Source organism: Mesoplodon bidens, assembly GCF_964165515.1.
Source record: "Mesoplodon bidens genome assembly, chromosome: 3".
NCBI classification, from domain to species: domain Eukaryota; kingdom Metazoa; phylum Chordata; class Mammalia; order Artiodactyla; family Ziphiidae; genus Mesoplodon; species Mesoplodon bidens.
Window position 1 is genome coordinate 72,459,581 of NC_138178.1, and position 19,792 is coordinate 72,479,372.

General features: G+C 38.9%; 1 protein-coding gene across 1 annotated transcript in view; it reads left to right on the forward strand.

Annotated features, from left to right (window-relative positions):
* Positions 1-18,449, forward strand: part of GABRG3 (gamma-aminobutyric acid type A receptor subunit gamma3) — a gene marked incomplete at both ends in the record, with an annotated part of 410,377 nt that extends 391,928 nt beyond the window's left edge. Inside the window, 4 exons of the mRNA XM_081230173.1 lie at positions 579-731; positions 4,017-4,213; positions 4,738-4,797; positions 18,168-18,449. Of these exons, the coding sequence (XP_081086299.1) occupies positions 579-731; positions 4,017-4,213; positions 4,738-4,797; positions 18,168-18,449 (692 nt within the window). The remainder of the gene's footprint in view (positions 1-578; positions 732-4,016; positions 4,214-4,737; positions 4,798-18,167) is intronic.
* Between the last annotated feature and the right edge of the window lie 1,343 nt (positions 18,450-19,792).

Here is a 19,792-nt window from a genome sequence, read left to right on the forward strand (position 1 = left end):
ACAGGCCACGGAGCAGCTAGTACCGTGAGCCATGGCCACTGAGAGCCTGTGCTCTGCAATGGGAGAGGCCAAAACAGTGAGAGGCCCGCGTACCGCAAAAAAATAAAATAAAAATAAAATAAACATAAAGATCCATAAACCTCAATTCATACTACAAATATAAATTTGTTCCAGGAGTTTAGATTTGAACATTTATGTATAGCTCTATTACCATAAAAAAGCAAAATGAAAATGGATTTACTTGAAGGTTGAGATTTGATTTGTTATCCTTGATTTTAAGCATTTAACAAAGAACTGAACATTGGATAATGATCTGCTGTGGAATAAATGTGCATACCTATCACCTCTAATTAATATGTATCTTTTTGCACCTTTTACAGTAAAACGCCTCACATGACCATGGATATGATATAAATTTTTAAGAGCACCAGAATTTTCACTCTTTCCCCAGTTTGATGAATATTGTACTGAATATATTTATCCATTATTCATTTAACAAAATAAGTTATAATAAATAATTTCTTTGAATTATTTTAACACACGAATGTTGTGTTAATTTTGACAATATTTTATTACAGGTGATTATGTTGTCATGACTATATATTTTGAATTGAGTAGAAGAATGGGATACTTCACTATTCAAACATACATTCCTTGTATACTGACTGTGGTTTTATCCTGGGTATCATTTTGGATCAAAAAAGATGCTACACCAGCAAGAACAGCATTAGGTGAGTTTCAAAAAACCTTTGCTACCATTTTGTGTAATTTTAACATAGAAGTAGTCATGAAAATACTTTCAATAAAAAGCCTAGCTCAAATTTGCAAGCTACTTGATTCATGCTTGTTTTTAAGTAGACAAGTTAGACTGTTCTTCCTGACAGTAGAGTTCCATGTATGCCCCTTAAAAGTTGAGGTTAGGGATTCAGAGTAAATCAACTGCACCATCTGACACTGTGTTCTAAAGATGATGTCATCATAAAAATGTAGGCATATTCTGGAACCTGCCACACTCAAAAGTTTCATTATGTCAGTGTATGGAAAAAGAATTTACCACACACCTTTGAGGACTGATGACACAAATCAGTAAAACAAGTCTTTGAACAGAAGTTCTGCTTGTCTAGAACCACTTTACCAACAAACAAGAAAATGATAATTCTTTCTAGATATAAACTTTTTAGATATAAAAAGATTATATAATCTTTCTATCTATATTTCTTATCTACTATCATAATCTAAAAATTCTTTTCATGAATTTTCTCTGGCATCCGAAGTCCTCTTAATATAACATAAAATTTCAGTGGTTTTAGAAATGTGCAACATGTTTTATATGTTTTTCTTTATGATAGGAATTTTGCCTAACTTTCTATATTTTGATTTATTAATACAGGCAATGTAAAATATAGAAGTTCCCCCAAAATTTCTTTCAGAGAAAATGAGCTGCTTACATTTAAAAATCTTTACAAAGTCTCCTATATTACATTGAACATTTTCTGTTGTTTTTTTTTAAATCTTTGTTTAACAAAAAAGTACTTTTTGAGCAAAATTAGCCTTTGGTATCCTCTTCCAATACTACTTTTTCATGCTGAACCGAAAATACATGATAGAATTGGTAAATCAGCTGGGAAAAGCATAACACAAATTTAGTAGCTGTTCTTGAGGTTATGACCTTACAATTACAAATGAGGGTGTCATAGTGAGCATGACTTTAATGATTAGCTCACAACTTGAGACTATGAAAGTCCTATCAAAGAGTCGCCATTGTGGCATTAAGAGGACAAAGATATCAGAAATACAGTGTCTGAAGTTAATAGAGTTACAGACCAGAAGAGTGGAGAAATGTCATTAACACCACGATATTTGGTTAAGACACCAGAATGGCTGTGCCTACTTTAGATAAAGCTTAAATCATTCTATGACAAGATCAAAGAGAACCACCAGTAAATCAATTATAAGAAAGCATTCAACATTCTTTTAAGAGATAACTGTCAATGCTCTTTATTATGTACCATCTACAATATTGTGTATACAGTAAAAAAAAATTACTAGACTTTCTAAGAATTAAGTAAATGTGACTCGATCAAAGAAAAAAGTCAACATCAAAATGCAACTCTGATGTTGAATAAGCAGATATGGGCTTTAAAGCAGCTATGATTACAATATTCAAGGATTTAAAAGCAAATAATGAATTACCAGATGACCAGATGGATAATAGCCAATGTAGTATATTAAAAAAGAAATTCTAGAATAAAATATATAATTGTCAAATTGAAAAAAAATCACTAGATGAGCTTAAGGGCAGATTGAAAATGGCAGGGGAAAAAAGGTCACGTATAATTGAAGACCATCATATAAAATTTAATAAGAAGAGAGGGATTAAAAAGATTTAAAAGAATGAACAGAGCCTCAGTGATCTTTGGGACAATATGAAGTTGTAAAACACAACTGCAACTGGTGTTCCAAAATGAAAAAATGAGATTAAAAACATTTTGAAGAAATTAGGTTAAAATGCCCAAGTTTAGTGAAAATTACCTACCTACAAATTCTGTAGACATGACATGGTCACCACTTTTTAAAAAAAGTTAAATTGGACATATATTTATTACGAAATCTTCTTTCATAAAAATACCTGCCAACAGTGTAGACTTTTCAAATTTACAATGAATTTTTACAAAAAGTATCACAACTTGCTCACCTACAACAAGGAGAGCCTGGCATTCTATTTTCACTGAACAGATTAAAGAAACTGATTCAATCAAGGTAACTTCATACGACCAAATGTTGAGAAGTCACAGAGCAAGGTTGAAGGCCCTGACTTCTAGTTCATTATCCTGTACCCCTGGTAAAACTGTTTATGCTGTGCTGTTTGACTCATTCTACAATTGGCCCTTGCTGATTACCAGGCCAGGGAGGCACTAAAATGTATATTGGATGCAAACTGCAAAGGTGGTACCTAATGTGTGTGCATCTGTCCCATATACCTGGTCCCTGATTAGTGCTGCTTGGCAGGTATTTTATAGTACTCCGTCTGAACCAGAGGTGTGTTGTTAAAATGCATATTCTTGCGATTGTGTTGTCTATGTCACTAGCCTGCCTGTCTGACAGCTCTAGCACGTACTAATTTCCTGCGGGCTCATCTAGGGGAGAGATAGCCTTAAATTTTTCATATGGTACTCATCCAGTTATTTCACTCTTCATTTTAGTAGACTCCATTCACTTTTCTTGTTCTTCTTTCTAAACTATCCATCACATGTATGACTCTTTCCTAATTTTTTTCTACAGACTTTGATTAAATCTTTAGTGTTGGCCGACATATATGAAATAGATTGAATCTAGTGTGATTAGTTAACTAATTAATCAAAGAATCAATACACTTATGCAAAGCACTTATTGAAATGCCTAGAATGCTAAGCTCAATGTTAGGTAATAGGCAAATAAGATGAGCAAGATACAGTTTTTCTCCTAATGATGACAAGTCTGTTCAGGGAGACAGACTGCAAAGACAAACACAATTCTCTGTGAAAAGCAGAAGAGTAAGGTACATAGAAGGTACAGGAATAGTGAAGTTGTACATATTATCAGATCTGCCTGAGGTACTACAAAGCTGTTTGCCTCAGAAAAAGTGGTATTCCAGCTGAGTCTTCAAGAAAAAGAGTTTACAAATTGCATAGAGAAGAAGACAAGAAATGGTTTATTGGCACAGAAGAAAACTGTGAGATGAGGGACTAATGGAAAGTTAGTATATTCATTAAAAATATCTTTAAGAGGCAAAATGTCAAACAGTAAGAAAATAACTGAATAAACTGAAAGATATCAACTTAATTCAGGTATTTTAATGTTAATGTGAAGACTATAATAAAACATTTATGGAAATGTTGCTTACAAAATTAAATTACAATTAAATGTATTCTATTTATGCAATATCAAGAAGTAGTCACATAAAAATAAAACACTGTGTTGGAATGGAGGGATTCTGTGTGGCCCCTTTCACAACTTCGTCTGTGTCCCCTGTGCAGGCATAACCACAGTGCTGACCATGACCACACTCAGCACCATAGCGAGGAAGTCCTTGCCTCGTGTTTCCTATGTGACAGCCATGGACCTCTTCGTGACCGTTTGCTTCTTATTTGTCTTTGCTGCTTTGATGGAGTATGCTACCCTCAACTACTATTCAAGTTGTAGAAAACCACCTACCACTAAGAAAAAGACATCGGTGAGTTCCAATAGCAAAGATTTTCTGAGAGGGTAGTGGGAGTATAGTTTGAGGTAAGTGATTCTTATTCATAGGATCTTATACAATATGATATAAAAAATAGCTTAAGAAGTCTTTTTAAAAACAGCACAGGTATTCTGAAGATATGAATGTGACATTCAAGCACTTTTCAGCTTCACCTACCAGTGGCGTGGACTGATGTAATCATACCTTAAAAATCACTCTTTGGGCCTCCCTGGTGGCGCAGTGGTTGAGAGTCCGCCTGCCGATGCAGGGGATACGGGTTCGTGCCCCGGTCTGGGAGGATCCCATATGCCGCGGAGCGGCTGGGCCTGTGAGCCGTGGCCGCTGGGCCTGCGCGTCCGGAGCCTGTGCTCCGCAACGGGAGAGGCCACAACAGTGAGAGGCCCGCATACCACAAAAAAAAGAAAAAAAAAAAAAAAAAAAAAATCACTCTTTACCAGTGATTTGTGATGCAAATTTCCATAATAGTTTTCTAAATACTTTTTCTGATTTCCTTGTAGTTACTACATCCAGACTCCTCAAGATGGATTCATGAACGCTTAAGCCTACAAGGCCCCTCCGTACGTATAGCATTGCAAGTACAAATATTTCTGAGAACTCTGAATAAACTACAATTGAAAGATATAGTTTACATATGCACCTATTGGAGGCCAATGGATAATGCATGTACTCCCTTCAAAAAATGTATTTAATTTTAAAAAATTAGTCCAATTCAGAAAATTTGGAAAATAAAGGGAAAAAAAACACTCTTTCTACACCCCTGGGTAAAAGTGTATACCATATATATTTCTGTAACTCAAAAATAATTATGAATACATTTCTGGGTCAGAATTTTAATTTATAGGATCATTTTACTAATTGTATCATATGTTCATGATTGATGCACAATCCTGGCTGGACACAGGGCTAATCCACACCTTTTCACTTTTAAACACATTTTTTTAAAAAATTTATTATTATTATTATTATTCTTTTTTATTTTTTTTATTAGTTTCTGCTTTATAACAAAGTGAATCAGTCATACATATAAATCTGTTCCCACATCCCTTCCCTCATGCATCTCCCTCCCTCTCACTCTCCCCATCCCATCCCTCCAGGCGGTCACAAAGCACCGAGCTGATCTCCCTGTGCTCTGAGGCTGCTTCCCACTATCTATCTACCTTACGTTTGGTAGTGTATATATGTCCATGCCTCTCTTTCGCTTTGTCACAGCTTACCCTTCCCCTCCCCATATCCTCAAGTCCATTCTCAAGTAGGTCTGTGTCTTTATTCCCGTTTTACCCCTAGGTTCTTCATGACATTTTTTTTTAATTCCATATATATGTGTTAGCATACGGTATTTGTCTTTCTCTTTCTGACTTACTTCACTCTGTATGACAGACTCTAGGTCTATCCACCTCATTACAAATAGCTCAGTTTCGTTTCTTTTTATGGCTGAGTAATATTCCATTGTATATATGTGCCCCATCTTCTTTATCCATTCATCCGATGATGGACACTTAGGTTGTTTCCAGCTCCGGGCTATTGTGAATAGAGCTGCAATGAACATTTTGGTACATGACTCTTTTTGAATTATGGTTTTCTCAGGGTATATGCCTAGTAGTGGGATTGCTGGGTCATATGGTAGTTCTATTTTTAGTTTTTTAAGGAACCTCCAGACTGTTCTCCATAGTGGCTGTACCAATTCACATTCCCACCAGCAGTGCAAGAGGGTTCCCTTTTCTCCACACCCTCTCCAGCATTTATTGTTTCTACATTTCTTGATGATGGCCATTCTGACTGGTGTGAGATGATATCTCATTGTAGTTTTGATTTGCATTTCTCTAATGATTAATGATGTTGAGCATTCTTTCATGTGTTTGTTGGCAGTCTGTATATCTTCTTTGGAGAAATGCCTATTTAAGTCTTCTGCCCATTTTTGGATTGGGTTGTTTGTTTTTTTGCTATTGAGCTGCATGAGCTGTTTATAAATTTTGGAGATTAATCCTTTGTCAGTTGCTTCATTTGCAAATATTTTCTCCCATTCTGAGGGTTGTCTTTTGGTCTTGTTTATGGTTTCCTTTGCTGTGCAAAAGCTTTGAAGTTTCATTAGGTCCCATTTGTTTATCTTTGTTTTTATTTCCATTTCTCTAGGAGGTGGGTCCAAAAGGATCTTGCTGTGATTTATGTCATAGAGTGTTCTACCTAAGTTTTCCTCTAAGAGTTTGATAGTTTCTGGCCATACATTTAGGTCCTTAATCCATTTTGAGCTTATTTTTGTGTATGGTGTTAGGGAATGATCTAATCTCAAACTTTTACATGTCCCTGTCCAGTTTTCCCAGCACCACTTATTGAAGAGGCTGTCCTTTCTCCACTGTACATTCCTGCCTCCTTTATCAAAGATAAGTTGGCCATATGTGCGTAGGTTTATCTCTGGGCTTTCTATCCTGATCCACTGATCTATCTTTCTGTTTTTATGCCAGTACCACACTGTCTTGATTACTGTAGCTTTGTAGTATAGTCTGAAGTCAGGGAGCCTGATTCCTCCAGCTCCGTTTTTCGTTCTCAAGATTGCTTTGGCTATTCGGGGTCTTTTGTTTTTCCAAACAAATTTTGAATTTTTTTGTTCTAGTTCTGTGAAAAATGCCAGTGGTAGTTTGATAGGGATTGCATTGAATCTGTAGATTGCTTTGGGTAGTAGAGTCATTTTCACAATATTGATTCTTCCAATCCAGGAGCATGGTATATCTCTCCATCTATTTGTATCATCTTTAATTTCTTTCATCAGTGTCTTATAATTTTCTGCATACAGGTCTTTTGTCTCCTTAGGTAGGTTTATTCCTAGATATTTTATTCTTTTTGTTGCAATGGTAAATGGGAGTGTTTTCTTGATTTCATTTTCAGATTTTTCATCATTAGTGTACAGGAATGCCAGAGATTTCTGTACATTAATTTTGTATCCTGCTACTTTACCAAATTCATTGATTAGTTCTAGTAGTTTTTCGGTAGCATCTTTAGGATTCTCTATGTATAGTATCATGTCATCTGCAAACAGTGACAGCTTTACTTCTTCTTTTCCAATTTGGATTCCTTTTATTTCCTTTTCTTCTCTGATTGCTGTGGCTAAAACTTCCAAAACTATGTTGAATAAGAGTGGTGAGAGTGGGCAGCCTTGTCTTGTTCCTGATCTTAGTGGAAATGGTTTCAGTTTTTCACCATTGAGGATGATGCTGGCTGTGGGTTTGTCATATATGGCCTTTATTATGTTGAGGAAAGTTCCCTCTATGCCTACATTCTGCAGGGTTTTTATCATAAATGGGTGCTGAATTTTGTCGAAAGCTTTCTCTGCATCTATTGAGATGATCATATGGTTTTTCTCTTTCAACTTGTTAATATGGTGTATCACATTGATTGATTTGCGTATATTGAAGAATCCTTGCATTCCTGGAATAAACCCCACTTGATCATGGTGTATGATCCTTTTAATGTGCTCTTGGATTCTGTTTGCTAGTATTTTGTTGAGGATTTTTGCATCTATGTTCATCAGTGACATTGGCCTGTAGTTTTCTTTCTTTGTGACATCCTTGCCTGGTTTTGGTATCAAGGTGATGGTGGCCTCGTAGAATGAGTTTGGGAGTGTTCCTTCCTCTGATATTGTTTGGAAGAGTTTGAGAAGGATGGGTGTTAGCTCTTCTCTAAATATTTGATTGAATTCGCCTGTGAAGCCATCTGGTCCTGGGCTTTTGTTTGATGGAAGATTTTTAATCACAGTTTCAATTTCAGTGCTTGTGATTGGTCTATTCATATTTTCTATTTCTTCCTGAGTCAGTCTTGGCAGGTTGTGCATTTCTAAGAATGTGTCCATTTCTTCCAGGTTGTCCATTTTATTGGCATAGAGTTGTTTATAGTAATCTCTCATGATCTTTTGTATTTCTGCAGTGTCAGTTGTTACTTCTCCTTTTTCATTTCTAATTCTATTGATTTGAGTCTTCTCCCTTCTTTTCTTGATGAGTCTGGCTAATGGTTTGTCAATTTTGTTTATCTTCTCAAAGAACCAGCTTTTAGTTTGGTTGATCTTTGCTATCGTTTCCTTCATCTCTTTTTCATTTATTTCTGATCTGATCTTTATGATTTCTTTCCTTCTGCTAACTTTGGGGGTTTTTTGTTCTTCTTTCTCTAATTGCTTTAGGTGCAGGGTCAGGTTGTTTACTCGAGATGTTTCCTGTTTCTTAAGGTGGGATTGTATTGCTATAAACTTCCCCCTTAGAGCTGCTTTTGCTGCGTCCCATAGGTTTTGGGTCGTCGTGTCTCCATTGTCATTTGTTTCTAGGTATTTTTTAATTTCCTCTTTGATTTCTTCAGTGATCACTTCGTTATTGAGTAGTGTATTGTTTAGCCTCCATGTGTTTGTATTTTTTACAGATCTTTTCCTGCAATTGATGTCTAGTCTCATAGCATTGTGATTGGAGAAGATACTTGATACAATTTCAATTTTCTTAAATTTACCAAGGCTTGATTTGTGACCCAAGATATGATCTATCCTGGAGAATGTTCCATGAGCACTTGAGAAAAATGTGTATTCTCTTGTTTTTGGATGGAATGTCCTATAAATATCAATTAAGTCCATCTTGTTTAATGTATCATTTAAAGCTTGTCTTTCCTTATTTATTTTCATTTTGGATGATCTGTCCATTGGTGAAAGTGGGGTGTTAAAGTCCCCTACTATGATTGTGTTCCTGTCGATTTCTCCTTTTATGGCTGTTAGTATTTGCCTTATGTATTGAGGTGCTCCTATGTTGGGTGCATAAATATTTACAATTGTTATATCTTCTTTTTGGATGGATCCCTTTATCGTTATGTAGTGTCCTTCTTTGTCTCTTCTAATAGTCTTTATTTTAAAGTCTATTTTGTCTGATATAAGAATTGCTACTCCAGCTTTCTTTTGATTTCCATTTGCATGGAATATCTTTTTCCATCCCCTTACTTTCAATCTGTATGTGTCTCTAGTTCTGAAGTGTGTCTCTTGTAGACAGCATATATATGGGTCTTGTTTTTGTATCCATTCAGCCAATCTGTGTCTTTTGGTGGGAGCATTTAGTCCATTTACATTTAAGGTAATTATCAATATGTATGTTCCTATTCCCATTTTCTTAATTGTTTTGGGTTCGTTATTGTAGGTATATTCCTTCTGTTGTGTCTCTTGCCTAGAGAAGTTCCTTTAGCATTTGTTGTAAAGCTGGTTTGGTGGTGCTGAACTCTCTCAGCTTTTGCTTGTCTGTAAAGGTTTTAATTTCTCTGTCAAATCTGAATGAGATCCTTGCTGGGCAGAGTAATCTTGGTTGCAGGTTTCTCTCCTTCATCACTTTAATTATGTCCTGCCACTCCCTTCTGGCTTGTAGAGTTTCTGCTGAGAGATCAGCTGTTAACCTGATGGGGATTCCCTTGTGTGTTATTTGTTGTTTTTCCCTTGCTGCTTTTAATATGATTTCTTTGTGTTTAATTTTTGACAGTTTGATTAATATGTGTCTTGGCGTATTTCTCCTTGGATTTATTCTGTATGGGACTCTCTGTGTCTCCTGGACTTGATTAACTATTCCCTTTGCCATATTAGGGAAGTTTTCAACTATAATCTCTTCAAATATTTTCTCAGTCCCTTTCTTTTTCTCTTCTTCTTCTGGAACCCCTATAATTCGAATGTTGGTGCGTTTAATGTTGTCCCAGAGGTCTCTGAGACTGGCCTCTGCTCTTTTCATTCTTTTTTATTTTACTCTGCATCAGTTATTTCCACTATTTTATCTTCCACCTCACTTATCCGTTCTTCTGCCTCAGTTATTCTGCTATTGATCCCATCTAGAGTATTTTTCATTTCATTTATTGTGTTTTTAATCGATGCTTGATTCATCTTTAGTTCTTCTAGGTCCTTGTTAACTGTTTCTTGCATGTTGTCTATTCTATTTCCAAGATTATGGATCTTGGAAATAGAATCTTGGATCAGCTTTACTATCATTATTCTGAATTCTTTTTCAGGTAGACTGCCTATTACCTCTTCATTTGTTAGGTCTGGTAGGTTTTATCTTGCTCCTTCACCTGCTGTGTGTTTTTCTGCCTTCTCATTTTGCTTATGTTACTGTGTTTGGGGTCTCCTTTTTGCAGGCTGCAGATTCGTAGTTCCCGTTGTTTTTGGTGTCTGTCCCCAGTGGCTAAGGTTGTTTCAGTAGGTTGTGTAGGCTTCCTGGTGGGGGGGACTAATGCCTGTGTTCTGGTGGATGTGGTTGGATCTTGTCTTTCTGGTGGGCAGGTCCACGTCTGGTGGTGTGTTTTGGGGTGCCTATGGCCTTATTATGTTTTTAGGTAGCCTCTCTGCTAATGGGTGGGGTTGTGTTCCTGCCTTGCTAGTTGCTTGGCATAGGGTGACCAGCACTGTAGCTTGCTGGTCGTTGACTGAAGCTGGGTGCTGGTGTTGAGATGGAGATCTCTGGGAGATTTTCGCTGCTCGATATTATGTGGAGCTGGGAGGTCTCTTGTGGACCCGTGTCCTGAAGTTGGCTCTCCCACTTCAGAGGCACAGCACTGACTCCTGGCTGCAGCACCAAGAGCCTTTCATCCACCCGGCTCAGAATAACAGGGAGAAAAAGCAGAAAGAAAGAATTAGTAGAAGAAAGAAAGAGAGAGGGAAAGAAAGGAAGAAGGGAAGAAAGGAAGGAAGAAAGAAAGGAGGGAGGGAGGAAGGATGGAAAGAGAGAAGGAAAGAAAGGAGGGAGGGAGGGAGGAATGAAAGCCAAAGGAAGAGTGAATGGAAGAAGGGAGGGAGGGAGGGAGGAAGGAAAGAAAGAAAGAAAGATAGGAGGGAGGGAGGGAGGAAGGAAAGAAAAAGAAAGTGGAAAGAAGGGTGGGAGGGAGGGAGGGAGGAAAGAAAAAGAAAGAAGGAAAGGAGGAGCGGAGGGAGGGAGGGAGGAAGGGAAGGTAGGAAAAAAAGAAAGAGCAGGTAAAGTAAAATAGACTAAAGTATGAAATATAGTAGCGTTATTAAAATTAAAGAGTAATTATTGAAAAAAAAAACGGACCGATAGAACCCTGGGACATATGGTGGAAGCAAAGCTATACAGAGAGAATCTTACACAGAAGATTACACATACACATTCACAAAAAGAGAGCAGGGGGAAAAATCAAAAATCTTGCTCTCCAAGTCCACCTCCTCAATTTGGGATAATTCGTTGTAAAAAGAGGAAAAGGGCGAGAAGTCTGAAATCTTGCTCTCTAAGTCTACCTCCTTAATTTGGGATAATTCGTTGTAAAAAGAGGAAAAGGGGGGAAAGTCTTAAATCTTGTCCTCAAAGTCCACTTCCTCAATTTGGGATGATTCGCTGTCCATCCATGCACTCCACAGACGCAGGGCACATCAAATGGACCGTGGAGCTTTAATCCGCTGCCTCCGAGGCTGCACAGAGAGATTTCCCTGTCTCTGGTCTCACAGCTCCCAGGTCTCAGCCTTGGACCTGGCCCCGCCTCTGCGCGTAGGTCGCCGGAGGGCGTCCGCTCTTCGCTCAGACAGGACGGGTTTAAGGGAGCCGCTGATTCGGGGGCTCTGGCTCACTCCGGCAGAGGGGAGGGAGGGGCGCACAGTATGGGGTGGGCCTGCGGCGGCAGAGGCCGGCGTGACGTTGCAGCAGCCCGTGGCGCTCCGTGCGCTTTCCCGGGAAAGTCGTCCCCGGGTCCCGGGACCCCGGCAGTGGCGGGGTGCACAGGCCCCCCGGAAGGCGGGGCGGACAGTGACCCGCGCTCGCACACAGGCCCCGCGGCGGCGGCGGCGGCGGCTGGGGTGGCGGCGGTGGCGGCGGCGGGGCGGCGGCGGCGGCGGCGGCGGCCCACGCCCGTCTCCGAGGTCCGCGCCTTACCCCCGGCTCGCGCCTGTCTCCGGCGCTTCCCCAAGCAGCCCTCTTAATGCCCTCTCCTCGCGCACCAGGAAACAAAAGGGAAAAAACTCTCTTGCCTCTTCGGCAGCTCTAGACCCTTTTCCCGGACTCCCTCCGGGCTAGCCGTGGTGCACTAACTCCTTCAGGCTCTCTTCCTGCCGCCAGCCCCAGTCCTCTCCCTGCGCTCCGACTGAAAGCCGATACCCGAGCCTCAGCTCCCAGCCCCGCCCGCCCCGCGGCCGAGCAGACAAGCCTCTCGGGCTGGTGTGTGCCTGAGGGCACCGATCCTCTGTGCCAGAATCTCTCCGCTTTGCCCTCCGCACCCCTGTTGCTGTGCTCTCCTCCGCTACTCCGAAGCTTTCCCCCTCCGCCACCTGCAGTCTCCGCCCGCGAAGGGGCTTGTAGTGTGTAGAAACCTTCCCTCCTTCACGGCTCCCTCCCACTGGTGCAGGTCCCGTCCCTATCCTATTGTCTCTGTTTATTCTTTTTTTCTTTTGCCCTACCCAGGTATGTGGGGAGTTTCTTGCCTTTTGGGGGGTCTGAGGTCTTCTGTCAGCATTCAGTAGGTGTTCTGTAGGAGTTGTTCCACGTGTAGATGAATTTCTGATGTATGTGTGGGGAGGAAGGTGATCTCCGCGTCTTACTCTTCCGCCATCTTCCTCCGGGGCCTTAAACACATTTTTATCATTACAGTTCTGTACATACTTGTAACTATTTACTTAGTATAAATTCCTAGAAGCAGAATGGCTAGGCCAAAGATTGCACAGGTTTTGCCAAAATGCATTCCACCAGTGCATGTATCAACTCATTTATCCTCACAACACCTATTCTACTGAAAGGACGCCGAGATGTTGAAAACATAAGGCCTGTTAAATATTGAATAAGCCTTCACAATTTTAAAAAATTGTTATGTTTAATTATTAATGTGCTTGAATACTGAGTGTGTGGCTTAATGTAAGAATTTATTGAAAATTGAAAAATATGTCTTTAAATCATTGAGGTGAGCTACCGCTTTTTTTGAGCTACTGCTTTTATCATATAACAATTTTTACATATAACTATTTGTATTCCTTTATACATGTGAACTCAGAAATTGACAATAATTTATGCCCAAGCTTACACCACAAGTGGTTTTCTAACTGCTGATCAGCACCCTATGTTCAGTGCATTTCGGCCAATTTTCATCAATATCCTCTTCAAGTGTTTATCATTGTAGTTCTGACAGAAGTTAAGGCCATTTTTACACAGTGAACATATAGTTTTGGCCATCAAATGCTGCCAAATAACAACGCACTGAAAGGTAAAGCGAACGGGTGGGAGTGGATGATGCTGAATAACAGAGACAATTCAGAACGAATAGCCTGAGGCCGGAGAGCACATTATATCTTTCTCCATTCTCAGCCTTCACACAGCCAGAGTTCTGGGAGAGGAGAAAGAAATATTGACATCATTGGTGTAAAAATGATACTGTCAAAAGAAGGAATAACTACGAAGCTAGAAGAATTTATTTTTCTTAAGCAGGAAAGTGTAATGACCCTGAAGAAAGTACATAGAAAAACAATTAGAGAGAAAAAGCTCCAGGCCGTGTGCAAAGACACAATCAGAGAGAACTTCAACAGAAGTTCAGAGGAAAGGGGAAGAGGGATTTGGATGATGATGTCTTCAACTCTCTTCTGAAATATCCACATGTTAGTTTAGTTCAGGGGCCACTATCTCCGAAAAAGGAAAAGCAGAGATGAGCAGCCTCTCGGCGATGAGGGTCAGCTGGCTCCACTGATGACCATACATTGCTTTGGGGCAAGTTGTCCAAACAACTCTGTGCCTCGGTTTACAAACCCATAATATGCAAGGCTAGTCCACTTTGAGTGTGCAGTAGTACCTGCTGCCAGGAAACACAGCGGTTCTGAGAAAGTCACATTGTTGCATTATACAAACAGGCGAAACAGGAGTGAGTCGGGGAGGAACTTGGCTGGGCTAAAGATGACCTTGGAGACTCGTTAATTAAAATATGTATTTTATTTTTCTCTAAGAATTTTATAGTGTCAAGCCTTCTATTTAGGTCTATAATCGATTTTGAGTTTATTTTTGTGTATGGTTTTAAGAAGTGTTCTAATTTCATTCTTTTACTTGTAGCTGCCTTGTTTTCTCAGCACCACTTATTGAAGAGGCTGGTTTTCTCCATTGTATCGTCCTGCCTCTTTTATCAAAGATAAGGTGACCACGTAGGCGGAGTTCATCTTTGAGCTTTCTATCCTGTTCCATTGATCTAGTTTTGTTTGGGTGCCAGTAACATACGGTCTTAATTACTGTAGCTTTGTACTATGTCTGAAGTCAGGGACGCTGATTGCTCCAGCTCCGTATTTCTTTCTCAGGATTGCTTTGGCTATACGTAGTCTTTTGTGTTGTGATACAAATTGTGAATTTTTTAATACTAGTTCTGTGAAAAATGCCGTGGGTAGTTTCATAGGTACTGCAATGAACCTGTAGATTGCTTTGGTAGTATACTTTCACAGTGATGATTTTTCCAACACAAGAACAGGCTATATATCTATCCATCTGTTTGTATCATCTTTAATTTCTTTCATCAGTGTCATAGATTTCTGCATACAGATCTTTTGTCTACTTAGGAAAGTTTATTCCTAGAAAATTTATTCTTTTTGTTACAGTGGTAAATGGGAATGTTTCCTCAATTTCTCTTTCAGATTTTTCGTCATTAGTGCATAGGATTGCAAGCAATTTCTGTGCATTAATTTTATATTCTGCTATTTTACCGAATTCAATAATTAGCTCTAGCAGTTTTCTGGTAGCATCTTTAGGGTACTATAGGTGTTGTAGCATGTCTTCTGCAAATAGTAAAATTTTTACTGCTTCTTTTTGATTTCGATTCCTTTTATTTCTTATGCTCCAATTGCCGTGGCTAAAACTTCCAGAATGCTGTTGAATAATAACAGTGAGAGTAAGCAAATTTGTTCCCTGTCTTAGACGAAATGCTTTCAGTTTTTCACTATTGAGGATGATGTGGGTTTGTCATATATGGACTTTACTAAGTTGAGGTAGGTTCCCTCTACGTCCACTTTCTGGAGAGTCTTTTCATAAATGGGTCTTGAATTGTGTCAAAAGCTTTGAAAACTGTAAGACAAAAATCACAGAAATATCCTTTTTGACCAACGTCCTAGAGAAATGGAAATAAAAACAAAAGTAAACAAATGGGACCTAATGAAATTTAAAAGCTTTTGCCCAGGGCTTCCCTGGTGGCGCAGTGGTTGAGAGTCCACCTGCTGATGCAGGGGATACGGGTTCGTGCCCCGGTACGGGAAGATCCCACATGCCGCGGAGATGCTGGGCCCGTGAGCCATGGCCGCTGAGCCTGCACGTCCGGAGCCTGTGCTCCGCAACGGGAGAGGCCACAGCAGTGAGAGGCCCACGTACTGCAAAACAAAAACAAAAACAAAACAAAACAAAAGCTTTTGCCCAGCAAACTATATATATGAAAAAAGAAAACCTTCAAATGAAGCAACTGATAAAGGATTAATCTCCAAAATGCAGCTCATGCAGCTCAATTTCAAAAAACAAACAATCTAAATTGGGCAGAAGACCTAAATAGACATTTCTCCAAATAAGATATACATATTGCCAACAAACTCATGAAAGGATGAAAAACATCACTAATCATTAGAGAAATTCTAATCAGAACTACGAGTTTTCACCTCACACCGGTCAGAATGGACATTTCAAAAAAATATACAAATAAATGCTGGGAAAGTGTGGAGAAAAAGGAGCCCTTTTGCACTGTTGGTGGGAAAGTAAATTGATACGGTCACTAAGAAGAACAGTATGGAGGGTCCTTTAAAACCAAAACTGTACTACCATATGATGCAGCACTCCCACTACTGGGCATATACCCTGAGAAAACCATAATTCAAAATAGAGACATGTACCTCAATATTCATTGCAGCACTATTTCTAATAGCCAGGTCATGGAAGCAACCTAACTGTCCATCGACAAATGAATAGATAAAGAAGATGTGGCAATATGTACAATGGATTAGTCATAAAGTGAAACTTAATAGTCATTTGTAGTGAGGTGGCTGGACCCAAAGTCTGTCATACAGAGTGAAGTAAGTCAGGAAGAGAGAAAGACATAGCGTATGCTAACACATAATTGGAATCAAAAAGCAATTGTTCTGATGAACCTAGTGGCAGGACAGGAATACAGACGCAGACCTAGAGAATGGACTTGAGTACACGAGGAGGAACAAGGGTAATCTGGGACTAAGCTAGAGAGTAACATTGACATATATACACTACCAATTGTAAAATAGCTAGTGGAAGCACCCACATAGCACAGGGACATCAGCTCGGTGTTGTGTGACCACCTAGAGGGGTGGGATAGGGTGGGTGATAGGCAGACACAAGAGGGAGGGGATATGGGGATATCTGTATACCTACAGCTGATTCACTTTCTTATACAGCAGAACAAAACACATTCTAAAACAATTATACTACAATAAAAAGGTTTTTAAAAAAGAGTAAATTGACATAAAAACTATGCACAAGACTTAATTTTGCATTGGACGATAGACCATAATCTTTTTCCCTTTTTGCTCTAAAGAACATTTGGACAGTTGCCAAATATAAAGTAAAACATACTGATGTAAAAAAATAATTAAACCTCCTCCAAAAAAAATCTCTATTTACGGCATAGTTTGAAATTTTTTGACAAATTTATGGAATGCCTTTTAAAAAGTGTAGTTTTCTGTTGTCCCAGAGATCTTATTGCTTTTAGCCGGGGACCTCCTGAGCACCCTCTGACTCTCTAGTGAGCTGTCGCTTTCCCTGCACAGCTTCTGATGTCCATTTTGAGTCAGCTCCTTCTGTTGGGCCTGCCTGCCTGAAATGGCTGAACTTCTCTGTGTGACCCTACAAAGGTACAAAGGGTTGAAGAAATAAAATGATAAAAATCTTGCTGAACACTGTCAAAACTCGTGCCATTTTTAATAAAGGCAGATAGTTTCCAACTGGAGCTTGTTGGAAAGATACCAATACTTCAGACTCAGGAATCTGTTTTTTTCAACAAACCTTCAGGTGATATTTACACCCTCTCCGGGAGAGGGAAAATATGTGTCCACATTAGAACCTAAGGTAGAGCAAGATTTTCATTTCTGCCCTTTGGCTAGAATTGTAGATGAAAGTAGACAGCTGCACCATCATGCTCCTGACTGGCTATTGGCTTGTGCACAGTAGGACGAGGACATCTTGATTCAAGTCGGTCCTCACACACAATCACTTCCCAATTAAAAGGATGTCCCCAAAGGCTACCAGTAGTAATACCGAATGCTCTACATCTCTACCTGCTTCTGTGTGGTTTGACGCCACACAGCTACAAATATATTTAATCAAACTATTCTCATTTATGTGTGACTGTAAATTCTCCTCTCTCCTTATCTGCTCCATACTGACTTCCAAAATCAGGAGGAGGGCTTGTGAAGTAGAAAACATAACATTCCAATTGTACACAAATTTTGGCTATCTAGAGATGACAAGAAATATCTGGTATCCACACATTGAAAACTCATTTTTCACCTTAATTTCATGGAACAAGAAGATTCTCTCATCATCCTTATACACTTTTTAAAAAAATGTTTAATAATAGAAAAAAAAGAACTTTACTTCTCCACATTTTATTATATGCATTTTTAAAAACATTATTGGAATTATATATACATGTGTGTGTGTACATACTCCAAATCAGAAGAGAAGTAGGCAGAACGGGTACTTGAAATGGCAAATACACATTTGAAAATATGCTTTTTCTCCCTTATCAGTAACCCAAAAAATACAAGATTTGCAAACTGCACTGTAGTTTTTCTTGCATTAGATTTGCAAAGACTGAACTTTTCAGAGCAGGAATGGGGGTGGGCATGGCACTGTCCTCTTTATTTATTGAACAGACATAAACTGTACTTATTGCTTGATACACCTCAGGCTGTTCTTGATTCATCTCATGTTGATATTTGTGTTGTTCTTGTTGCCAGCAGAACTATTCTCTCCTTGATATGAGTCCACCACCACCGACAATGGTTACCCTAAACAATTCCATGTACTGGCAGGAATTGGAAGATACCTGTGTCTATGAGTGTCTGGATGGGAAAGACTGTCAGAGCTTCTTCTGCTGCTATGAAGAATGCAAATCAGGATCTTGGAGAAAAGGGCGTATTCACATAGACATCTTGGAACTAGACTCATATTCTCGGGTCTTTTTCCCTACATCATTCCTGCTCTTCAACTTGGTCTATTGGGTGGGATACCTGTATCTCTAAATATTCCTCCTGGTGATAAGTGAAGAGTGTTAGGTTTCCTTGTAAACTTTGGCCCTACCCAGACCAATAGTGATCAATTGGAGTAGCAACGAAAGATACTACTCAGTTTATCTGAAATTATGTAATATCTTTGAGCAGCGTAGGAGTATGTGGCAAATATTTCTATTATTTATTTCAGACTCACACACATATGCGAGCACACAAACGGGTTAATTGAGTTTTAAAGTGATATTCTTGCAAATCCTTACTGAATCTGTAACGTGGTGATATATTTTTTGGATATTGGAAGCAGCTGCGAATTTTCCTTGTGAAGAAATCTGTGAAACCTACAAGCAAATATCTGAGAAACTCTCTTAGGCCCCAACCCTTTCTGTGTCTTTTCTTTGCAACACTTGGCAGCACCGGTGTCCATGTATGTGAAGTCACAGGTGACCATGATACACTCTACTGATCTCAGCGCCCAGGCAGTTTGAGTTCAAGTGCGAACTGCAGTGAGTTTCCCAGTTTCCTTTCTCTGTGGCCTCTTTGCTCTGGCACCATCTTCACTGGTTGACATTCTTTTATCTAATAACTTCACCCTAAGCTTGGGAAGGGTGTATATGCATCACCCACAAGTTTTCAGTTGAGAAAAAAAATTGAATTTTCAAAATTCTCATGTAGCTAAAGTCAAATATGTTTATTATCTTTGAACACCAGTAGCTCAACATTTTAACTTGAGCTGTGTTTTACTAGACCAAGGTGAACCCCAGAATATATGCTATTTATGAGTTCACTGATTATCTTGCAAAGATGAGTATACAGCATTCACAAGCTATTGTTTTGAAATTGTTTTCCAGAGTGTGAAAGAAATGTAGATAGAATTTTTACAAAACTTTCTTAATGAATATTAACTTTCCAGTCAAATCAACTTTAGATGCAAAAAAATGGGTAATGGCTATGATCAGTGATACATTTTGAAGAAAAAATTATTTTATACTTTGAAATATGGATATGTAGCAAGTTTCCAAAGAAAAAAAGCTTTAAATTATTACTCTTTTGATATTTTTATAACACAAAGCCAACTTGCTTCTTGATGTTAGTTCTTTATTATAACTGGATTCTAGGATGTACTTCACATGACTCTTCAGAAGCTTTCCACCATTGATAGGAAAAGAAAATGTCCTACCGGTAGGTTAACAGATAAACATCTGTTGGCATTATTAAAATTTTCATACTAATTGTGTTCTTCATCTTTCTCACCCAGAAACTTGTATTTATTTTATTGGAAATTACATTTTATTTTAATTATGTATTTGGACATATTATAACTCAGAAAAAAGATAAAACATTATGAAGAAAAAATA